The sequence below is a fragment of the Nicotiana tomentosiformis genome, chromosome 2 (genome assembly GCF_000390325.3).
Source record: "Nicotiana tomentosiformis chromosome 2, ASM39032v3, whole genome shotgun sequence".
NCBI lineage: Eukaryota > Viridiplantae > Streptophyta > Magnoliopsida > Solanales > Solanaceae > Nicotiana > Nicotiana tomentosiformis.
Window position 1 is genome coordinate 139379778 of NC_090813.1, and position 11466 is coordinate 139391243.

General features: G+C 32.8%; 1 protein-coding gene across 1 annotated transcript; it reads right to left on the reverse strand.

The window, feature by feature from the left end:
* Nucleotides 1-3482: 3482 nt before the first annotated feature.
* On the reverse strand, nucleotides 3483-8349 carry LOC104084863 (protein EXPRESSION OF TERPENOIDS 1-like). The gene is made up of 4 exons (XM_018766908.3): nucleotides 7634-8349; nucleotides 6640-6981; nucleotides 5204-5560; nucleotides 3483-3780 (listed from the first exon to the last, which is right to left on the reverse strand). Exons 1-4 carry the CDS (start codon nucleotides 7956-7958, stop codon nucleotides 3737-3739), a joined length of 1068 nt encoding a protein of 355 aa, XP_018622424.2. The 5' UTR covers nucleotides 7959-8349; the 3' UTR covers nucleotides 3483-3736.
* Between the last annotated feature and the right edge of the window lie 3117 nt (nucleotides 8350-11466).

Sequence of the window (11466 nt, forward strand, 5' to 3'; positions counted from 1 at the left end):
ACGAGAACGTACTTGGTTTATATATGCGAATCTCATTGATTAAAAATCCTTAGATGCCCTTATGTATTAAGTTAGAAATTATTGGCACTTATTAAATCCTCTATTTGTCATGCCTAGATCCTTGTTTGTCGAAATTATTTTTATATGATGATTTGGTGTGATTGCCACCTTGAATTTATGTGAAATATATTTTGTTAATATTTTGTACACATTATGTTCGAGGATGGGCTCCTTATTGTGGAAAATGATGTATTGTTGATTTCTGTGGCAAGTTAAAATATTTGAGCACTCGATGTGCAATTTGTGATATGTTATAATATTTGAGCACTTGATGAGCCATTTGTGATATGTGAGTACTTGATGTGCAATTGTTGAAATCATATTTACTTTGGGACTACAGAACGGTATTCCGGGAGATCCCCCTGCCCTGCATATTTATTTTGGGACTACAGAACAGTATTCCGGGAGATCTCCCTGTCTTGCATATTTACTTTTGGGACTACGAGGTGGTACCTCGAGAGATTCCCCCTGTCTTGTACATTTACTTTTGGGACTACGAGGCGGTACCTCGGGAGATTCCCCCTATCTTGCATATTTACTTTTGGGACTACGAGGCGGTACCTCGGGAGATTTCCCCTGTCTTGCATATTTATTTTTGGGACTACGAGGCGGTACTTCGGGAGTGCCCTTTTGTTGATATTTTTCTATGGATGCACTTGCCTTTGGTTATTTTATTTTTTTCGTAATTTGTAAATTCTTGTATTTTTCGTGATGTATTATTTGACTTAATATTAAGTGTTTTGTATTTCTTGATGTATTTGTGTTGACCTTGACTTTTTCGTACGAGACTTTGAAGATTTGTATTTTTGGGTTGTACTTGTTTTTGATGATTGAGTTGTTTTAAATAAAAGAAATATTTCTAGTATATTTAGTTTAATAAATTCTATATCCAAATCAGTAGTTTAGCTTATGCTTTATTTTAATAGAAATGTCATTTTTCCTCGCTCAAATGATTTCTAAAATAAACTTATCTTTTTGTTGATTTCTTATTTGATTTAAAGATTTTTAACCTTACTTTATTGAAAATAAATTGATCATGCGGATCTTATATACATTGATATTTTGGTACGTGAGTTGTCCGTGCAGTTATAAAAATAATATGGGCATGAGGTGCCGAGAAAAAATATGATAATTTTATTATTGACACGTGAGTTGTCGGTGTGATGGTGATAGAAATATGGGCACGAGGTGCCGTGGAAAATATACAAGTGGGCTGAGACCCAAAATTTTTATGATTGTGAAATGAAGTGTCACATGGTGACTTTTACTTGAAAATATTTTTATTGAAAAGAATTATATTTGAAAGATATTTATCTTAAAGAATAATATATGAAGGATTTATATTTGAAGGACTTGACTTATTGATTATACTTGTGTTCCTTATTCGCCTGAGTAATAATTATGATGTTTTTATTGCCTTGTTGTTATATCACTGGTTGAGTTTGTTGTTATCATTGCTAGTTGTTTTTCAGTACTATTGTATACTGCTATATTGTACAGGTTATTTGACTAGTGAGTGTCTTGACTGTACCTCGTCTCTACTCCACTGAGGTTAGTCTTGATACTTACTGGGTACCGACCGTGGTGTACTCATACTATACTTTTATACATTTTTGTGCAGAGCCAGGTATTGGAGGTATCGGACCTGGACAGAATTAGAGTGTGATCGCAAGGATTCAAGATAGAGCTGCTTGGTCGTCGCAGTCCCTTGGAGTCTGTTTATTTCAATGTACTGTTAATTTTTAATCAAACAGTATTGAGTATTCGATTATTGAGATCATTTCATGTATTATGTTAGAGTTAGTGACTCAGTACTACCAGTCTTGGGAGGTTGTTATAATTATTTCTGTTGTTGGTTTCATTTTTTTTTAAAAATGGCTTCGAAATGTAATGGAAATCGGCTTACATAGTCTTAGAGACTAGGTCACGACGCTTGTGGTGAGATTTTGGGTCGTAACAGAATGAAAGAAAATGGGCCAAATCCTGTATAAAAATAAAGTCTGCCCAGCGCTGCCTCGCATTTGTGGTCCCCTGGTCGCTTCTGCGGCTTCAATCTCGCACCTGCAAGAACCCAGGCCAGCTCGCCGGCCGCATCTGCGGCGCTTGTTGCGCATTTGCGCCCCCACTTCTGCGCTACCTCCCTCCGCAGGTGCGGTTCCGCCGCTTCTGCGTCGTCGTATTTTCGGCCCTTTTCCGCAAGTGCGATTGCACTAGTACTCAGGCCCTTCAGCAATACAACAAAGCTCCAAAGTGATCCGCAACTCATTCGAAACACACCCGAGGCCCCCAGGATCCCATCCGAACTTACCAACAAGTTTCATAACATAACACGGACCTGCTCGAGGCCTCAAATCACATCAAATATCACCAAAACTATGAATCGACGATCGAAACCTTTCTTTAAACTTTCAAACTTCGACGAACGCATCCGATTAATACTTAAACATTTCAGAATGACGCCAAACTTTACGTACAAGTCACAAAACACGACACGAACCTATTCCAAGACTCAAAATCCTAAACGGACATCGATAACACCCAAGTCCACCTCAAACCAAACTTAGAAAATTCTAAAACTTTTAAAATGCCAGCTTTCCACAATAAGCGCCGAAATGCTCCCAGGTGACCCGATACTCAACTCGAATATACGCCCAAATCCGAAATCATCATACGAACCTATTGGAACCTTCAAATACCGATTCCGAGGTTGTTACTCAAAAGTCAAACCTTAGTCAATTCTTCCAACTTAAAGCTTCCGAAATTAGAATTTTCCATCTGAATCAACTCTGAACTTCCCGAAATTCGATTCCGACTACACGTACAAGTCACAATACATGAAGTGAAGCTAATCAAGACCTCAAACTGCCGAACGACGCGCTAAAGCTCAAAACGACCGGCCGAGTCGTTACAAGTATTCTCCGGTACTGCAATGAGAATTACATCCCTCAATCTTGTCAACAATGGATGGTTTGGCACGGGTGTTCTATTCAACTAAAATTCATTGCAGTCTTGGACATTCATATTTTAGTTCTTTCTTGTCCGAAAAGCACGGCCATAGTTGTTTCTTCCATTTCAATTTATGTGACATAGTTTAAATTGACACAAGTTTAAAAAATAAATAAATACTTTTAAAATTTATGGTCTTAAATATATCATAGTATTAGAGTGTCTATTAAGCATGCTATCAGATTTGTCTCGTTATAAAAAGCTCTTCATTAAGGAAAAAATAAAAAATATAAAGTTAATTATTTTCAAATACAAAAGTATGTCATTTTTTTAAAAGAATAATAAGAAAATAGTGTCACGTAAACTGAAACGGATGAAGAAGTTAATTTTTACTTCACCAGTCCCCCAAAGAAAAAAAAAACAAATTCATGTATCCTTTCACATATTAATAATTAATTCTTCTACCACAGTTTCACTTTGCCACACTAGTGTAATTAAAAGCGGAATGAACTTATTCATCTAAAGTTGTAATCTTTTCTCCCCACAAGTACAAGGTTAATCAAATGGTGATGGCCACCACATAAATTTCATATTTCCCCATCAATAACATGGTATAGTTATTTTTCTAGACGCCCTTCTGTTTTCTACCTGCATGATGCTTTTCTCATGCTGAATATCATCAAGTATAATTACAATAATCCACATTTCTACGTTCTCTATCCACTATTTTTCATAACACAGAGGTATTGGACACACTCCAAATCTGCTTATAATCTGCAGAAAGAATGTTGGAGTGGTTTATTTCAAACCCCAAAAAATGTATAAGTAACTAACAAGCCCATAATTAGCAAATTGGGAAGACTATTTACTTCTTAAAAGACTAAAATATTCCAAAATACAGAGGACATATTGTACTAATTCGTTCTTCATGAATTAGAAAAATGAAAGATGATGAACAGAATACTAAGTTAGTTACTCCTACTAATATGTAAATCTAAAAGACATCATATTTGTACACACATGATTCTGAGAAAAAAACCTGGGGCAATATTCTCAGAAGAAGATATGACGCCTTCAATTCAAATCAGAGAATAACATGCATTAGGACAGAAAAATTGGATAAAAAGGAAAATTAAAGTACACAATGTTTTTCCCACAGTTACTGCATATAAGTAGACATTATTAACAATAATAGAGAACACTTTGATGCATCTTGTGTGAATGCTCTTAAATGTTGTTTAATTTTGTTATCTTTTGGCACATAATTAGGTTTGACTTAATAGACCCGCCCGCAGGCAATGCATTTAATCAAACTTGATCAAATCAAAAGCTATTGCATATATATCTCCTATTGCATACAAGTCACATCTCTCCCATATGCAAAAGATCATTTAAAATACCATCGACATAACATGGCAACAGAAAAAGGTATTCCTACTTATTGCATTGCTGGTACAAGATATATAGTGAAAGAAAGGGTAAAATTACGATGATTTACATTGTACATTTTCCAAACAAAGAAGTAACCTCTTTCCTTTAATATGTTAAAAAGAATTAAAATGACATATTTTCTGTATTCAAAAACTTCTTAAACTTTAAATATCATGCCAAGTTTTAGACCATTAGTTCTAAAGATATACATGGCAAAAACATTTATTTCTTTCTTAAACTCTCGATCATGTTCAGTCAAAACCCTTATATTCAGTCAAATACTACCCAAAAAAAAATAAAAAAAACGTGTAACAAACAATACATGTAAACAATTCAACTCTGCATCCGTATTTCTACTAAAAACTAGACATAACGCCCTCATTTTTCTCCCGCTAATTTTTTCTATCTCGTGCTCCTATTCTTCCTGGAATCTCTTCGAATCATCAACGTGTGTCATTTTTCTAAACTACTACTATATAGTATTACCTAGAAAGAGGATGTAGTGCTTTAGTTATGGGTTCACATAAACTCGATAATTGTCTCAAATTCAATACATGTGCTAACATAATAGAATTTGAACCCATTAAATCAAATGGTTTGTGATGAATATGAACACGAACCCATAACATTCAAATTCTGGAGTCGTCTCTAACTACAAACTAGCATAGCTGTGTCACATTAATACAGTAAAAAAGTCAATGTCAATTCGGTCATGAGATTTTTTTCTTTTATCTAGGAGATCTTGGAGGTGGAAAGAATTGCGTACCAGTTGACATGAAAGTACTAAGGGAAGCTGGAAATAAAGAAGGGTCAAGAAAATTTGAGGCTTCCGCTGCCGCTGCAGCACCGCCGCTTGCGATGGCTGTGGCAGCGGAGTTATGGTGGTGTGGAATGCCAGCACTACCACTTCCACCACCAGAAGAAGTATCACCGGCTGCAGCCATATTATTATACTGACTTTCAGGACCTTGATCATATAGAATTCCTTTGAACACGTGGCCCCCAATATTCACAGCGGCCTGATATGCTAACTGATCCTCAGCGTCCTCAATTGAGCTCATTTGGATGCACTGAAATAGGGCAGCTGAACTTACTTTTGCTGGAAATTTTCCCACTTCTAACCCTATAAACATCAAACACGCTACATTTAAATACTCGCAATAAGAGATTATGTTCCACGTAAAAAATATTTACAAAATTAGATCATTGAAAAAATCATCACAAGTAAATTTTTATCGCCAGCATTAATTAATAGTAACTTGATAAAAATAGTACAACCTGCATGTACAATTTATATAAGGGGATTTAAAAGTATCACCTAAGATTTTGAACTTGTGACCAAAAATTATTTTTGAACCCTCTTTTTGCCACTGCACTAACAATTTTCCATATGTCAAGATAATTCAACAGCTTATATATAACAAAAAGAATAGTTTCTGACCATTTAGACGGTATGATTTTCAATGAAGGGGTTTCAATCCCCTTTCTTCAAGCTAGCTCTGCCACTAAATGTAACATACTAGTATCAGTGTAAACAATTAAATCTAATATTAATCAACAATTGATACAGCGAATTATCATACGTAAATTGGAGGGTTTGAAATAAATTTGTGTAGGTCTAGAGAAAAGAGAGTGTGCATACATAGATACCAATGCAACGAGAGAGAAATGGGGAGAAGGGAGATATATAATAGCATATTCTTTGTCAATCTTTTGTCGGGAAAACCCCCCAAAAAAAGAATGTGATGAGAAAAGAATGACAACGAGCTAGAAGAAGGAAAAGCTGACGATTTTACTACTGCATTGTAGCGTTTCTCTTGACTTTCATCAAACTCTATGGTTATGGGCTTCTCTTTCTAGACCTACTTTATATAGAATTATTTTAGGCAAGCAACCTTAGCTCCTTTACATGATGAATCTCGAGACTCTATGTGTTTATACAAACAAAGGAAGAAAGATACTCCCTCAATTCGAATTCATAGGAACGTGTTTGACGGGACATAAAATTTATGAAGAAAAAGAAAAGACTAATAAATATGTTATAAATATTTCTGTGATATAAATCTATCTCATTAACAAAATTTAGAAATATAATTAAGTTACAAGTATTTTGAAAATATTGAAAAAATGTCATTCTTTTGAAACAAATTTTAAAAAAATATTGTGTTACATGAATTAAAAAAGAGGGAATAAGAACTTTACCATTAGTATTTGAAGGTAAAGGAGCACAAACAAGAGCGGAAGCACTTGGATCCTCTCTTTTCCTTTTAGGTTTATAATTATTATTATGATCTAAGTGCAACTGATCATGTCGTTCCTGTTGCTGCAAAGCAGAAAGTTGTTGTTGCCTTTCTCTGCGTTTAGCGGCTGGAACCCAAGTGCTTTTGACATGAGTTTGGCACTGTAACCCTCTACTCTTGCAGCAAGTCCTACATCTCATGTGTTGACAATCTTTCTTAGCTTGGTTCCCACAATCTTGGCAGCTAATTCCACCTCCTCCACTCCTCATCATCACAAACCCCGATCTTGATGCCTCATGATCACCTACAAAAAACGGATGCGGCCTTTCTGAATCTAATATTTTCGACATAAAATGATGCAATATCTCTTACCAGGTTCAACTTAACCTAATACTTATTTTTCATATAGAGCAAGTCATAGCTACATTTTTTGCAAAAACGGATGCGGCCTTTGAGAAATGGATTCAACTGAATCTAATATTTTCGACATAAATGATGCACCACGTGCAACTAAAATCTAATACTTAATTTTTACACAGAGCAAGTCAGAGCTAAATTTTTTTATTAAGGAGTATAAAAATATAAAAAAATAAACGCAAAGAATTCAACATATAATTAAAAACAAAAAGTTAATCTATCTATATTGTGTAATTTTCCAGTAACCAGAAGAGTAGGGAGCAAGATATATAAGTAAAAAAATATCAGTAAAATTTCATGATAAAAAAACCTAAAATTTTAACCTCAAAATTGATAAAGTGCAATGATTCTGTAATGATAGCATAAATTTTGAACCCATCAAATTTAAATTATAGATCTGGCTCTATGAGGAATATGAATATACATATGAATAATATAAGTTCAACTACTAATAAATTTCAAAAAGAATTTTTAAAGTATGGGTACTTCACAAATAGAATATTTCGTCAAGTTTAAATTCTTGATCCGCCGTTGATCACCTGCAAATATGTCAAAGCCACTTTGGTTGGGCCCTACACCTAATCCAACAGCAGTGGAATAAAGATCTTGCAAAGGATAAATTGGGTGACGAAACTGTTGTTGTTGTTGTTGTTCGGGTTGATGCTGAGGAGTTGTACTTTGCCATAGCTCGAAGCCTTTGTAAGTGGGCATTTCTTGATTATGATCATTTCTGTACAAGAACCAACTCTCTGCACTGATTTCTGTGGGTACTGGGTTAACGGTACGGTGGTGACTGCTGCTAATTTCTTGCTGTTGATCTTGGCTGCTACTTCCTCTTCCGTCTAGTGAAAAGAAATTAGCCATTTTGCCACCTTTAATCCTTTTTCCTCGTAGTTCAATTGTGACTCATGACAATCCATAACAGAAATGCACGATCACTTGCCTTGATTATAACCCAACAATGATGTTTGTACCCCTTAGATTTCTGTTGGATTTTCTTCATTAGAAAATGTCTTTATAAAATAAGAAATGAAAAAGTAAAAGTTCTTGTCTGCACTACTATATATTAGCGTGTAAAAGTGATGAATAAATTTAGAGGCTGGAAAATAAAAGGGAGGAGCATTTAGTAGCTGCAACTTTTGTGGAGATAATTAAAAAGGTTTAGCTCTTTCTAATTTCTTGGAGAGACAAAGTAATGAAGAATTTTGGGGATAGAGATTAATCGAAGAGGAAGTGAGGAAGGGACCTTTATTTTCCTTATGTTTCTATGTTGTGGCTTGTGTTGGAAACATTAAAATAAAGGTAGAATTATATTACAGCTCTGCAAACGCCGCCATGGCCCAAAAAAAAAAAAAAAAAAATCATAAGTCTTTTCTCTCTACTACTACGGTGACACTAACTCAAGTCTTACATGCAATAAATTAATGCAAAATTTATAATATAAAAATTAAATTAATAATGTAAGAATGAGCAATACAATAAATATAATGTAAAAATTTGTAATGCAATATTTATAGAGTGAGTTATTTTTTGTTTGATATTTTCAAGGTAAACAAAGAAATAAATTTAAAGAATGCGAGAGCATTTTTGTTATTTTTTTTCTTTTATCCATATATTACTAATTCGATATTCTTATTTCACATAAGGTATTATTTTCTGCGGGAAACAAAAGGTATAACCAAATTGTTTTATATAGTTATACAGAAGAGTTGAATGTGGTGATTAAATCACTCCTTCGACCAACCAAACGGGCTCTAAGTACTAAGCCGACTTAATCAAAATTCTGTATAACCTATCAGCTTTGTCTAAATTATATGCACTTGCCATGAAAAAAGAAAAATAATTACCACAATCAGAGCGAGCATTTGTTTGGAACGACTGAAAAGCTGAGCTTCTAATGGATGTTGTTCCATATTTATAATTTACTTTCATTTTTTATCTGTTAAAAAAAAGTATAAGTTTTCTATATTTTTATTTGCTAAGCAGCGGCGGCCCAATAGTAAAGCAACTCAAGCAATTGCTTGAGGCCCCACTATTTCTAATATTAAATAGTTGTATATGATAATTTTTTTTTTAAAAATATTTAGTTTATCAAAGAAAAAGCATATTTTTTTCATAAAAAAAAATAATTTGAGACCGCTAGAGATATTGGGTGAAAATAGCACGGGCTAGTCAGTTTTCGGACTGATAATTGAAAAATAGCCAACGTTTGCAAAGTCATTGAAAAAACATTAATTTTACCACTTTATTACTCCCTCTTCAAACCATATTTTACTTCAATCTTTTATATTCCGTTTGGCCTCTCTACACTCACAAGTTCATTGTCTCGTAAATCATTCTCTCAAATAAGATAGCAGAAAGCAATTGCCAACACTCTTTTTTTCAAACTTTCCCCACGTTACATCTTTTGTTCTTAATTATATATTGTCTTTTTTTTATTTATTAGAATTTTAATATATATATATATATATATATATATATATATATATATATATATATATATATATATATATATATATATATATAAAACAAGAAAATATGAATTCGCATATTTAAAATACCAAAAAAGGGAAGAGTTAAAACTTTAATACTTTCCAAAAAAGGAGTTATTGATAAATTTTTAGCGAACTATAAATTTTTTGAATCAGAAAATATAGAAGAATTTATGGTAGATGAACAAATCACTAATAAATTGAGCTAGACGATAATGAAATCCAAGAAGAAGAAGAAGCTGGTGAGAAATCTATCATAAATCTTTCGGAAAATTAGAAAATTCTAAGAGAATGGAATAATATCCTAGAACATATATGGTCCTAGTAAAAAAACCGATTACAGAGGCTATTTCCAATAGACCCTCGGCATCCTTCCCTCCAAGAACTCCCCACCTTGCTCTTGGGGTGACTCGAACTCACAACCTCTTGGTTGGAAGTGGAGGGTGCTTGCCATCAGAGCAACTCACCTTGTCATAAAAAAATCGATTATAAGTAAAGTATTAATAATTTTGTATCTCAAAAAGCTAGAAAAATAAATTTTAAATAAAATTTTACTAAATTATTTTTTGTAATACCGAAAATTCAAGGCCCCTCGTTGAAGTATGACTTTAGGCCCCAAATATCATTGAGCCGCCCCGTTGCTAAGTTGTTAATAACTAACACTCTATTTTACCCTTAATTACACAATATCACAAGATTAATAAAATATTTGATTTGTTATACACAAACCATTAATTTTTAACTTCACGAGATTCAAACCACTCTCACTGAAAATCTAAGAGCCCGTTTGGCTGCAAGCGGCCAAAAACTACCTATTTTTTAAAAAAATATTTTTTGCAAAATATCAGTTTGTGTTTGGTCATCTCATTTGAGTAATATTTTTTGTAAGCAAATTATGTTCGGTCGATCTTTTCAAAAAGTACTTTTGAATATCAAATTATAAAAAGGGAAAATAAAAATTCAGTTTGTAATTAGTATTATTTAAAAAGAGATATGCATTTAAATATTTATTATAAATAAATTCAACTAAAATACAAAACATAAAGTAACAATATAAATTTGAGATGATAATTAATATAAAATATAATTATTTCAAAACAATAATTTTGGATACTTGGTAGAGTATTACTTATTATTTACATGATGATTTAAATATATAAAAATACATCATTTAATATAAATTAAAAATCTACTCTTATAAATCACTTTATAAAAGAAGAGATCTATTTATAAATTATAATAGAGAGAATATTCCAAAAGAGGAATAGGAAAAAGAGAATAAAAATAATGGAAATAAAAAAGAGAAGAAAGGAATAGTAAAATGAAAAATAAAAATTTAAGTTAATAAGAGATAATTTGAAATATATAAATTTATTGCAAGGATATTTTTGTCTTGAATAAATTAATTTTTTATTTTTTGAAAGAAGTTAGAATTTATAACTTCTCCCCAAAAGCAGAAAAAACTAATTCAATTAATGCTCAAAAACACTTTTTTATCCCGGCAAAAAAGTACTTTTAATCTCCAAGAAGCTCCAAAGCAGGTCTGTTTGCATTCCGCAGTTTGCCCCCCCTCCCAATTTGCAGAGTTTTTTCCCACCATCAAAATAACTTTAAAAAAACAGTAAACTGCTAATCCTAATCTGATAACTTAAGATTCAGGGAGTACCTGATTAAAATAAAGAATTGATACTTTACAATTTTATACATATAAGTTTAATTTTTCTTTTTAGTCTACAATATCTAGCATCGATTTTGGAGTACAAGATTACTATTTACCTTTCTTTATTATTTGTAAATTGGTTGAAAGGAATATGAAGAGTTCACTTTACAATTACGGGAGCTTAGGTTTTTGCCATGTTGTCCTCCTATCGCCAAATAAT

What these genes read in the sequence shown, in the direction of transcription:
- LOC104084863 (XM_018766908.3), bottom strand. Translation starts at nt 7,958, where the DNA reads ATGGCTAATTTCTTTTCACTAGACGGAAGAGGAAGTAGCAGCCAAGAT. An exon ending in TGGCTTTGACATATTTGCAG is followed by an intron (nt 6,982 to 7,633) that starts GTGATCAACGGC and finishes CGTTTTTTGTAG; the next exon opens with GTGATCATGAGGCATCAAGA. An exon ending in TAGTACTTTCATGTCAACTG is followed by an intron (nt 3,781 to 5,203) that starts GTACGCAATTCT and finishes TTCTTTCTGCAG; the next exon opens with ATTATAAGCAGATTTGGAGT.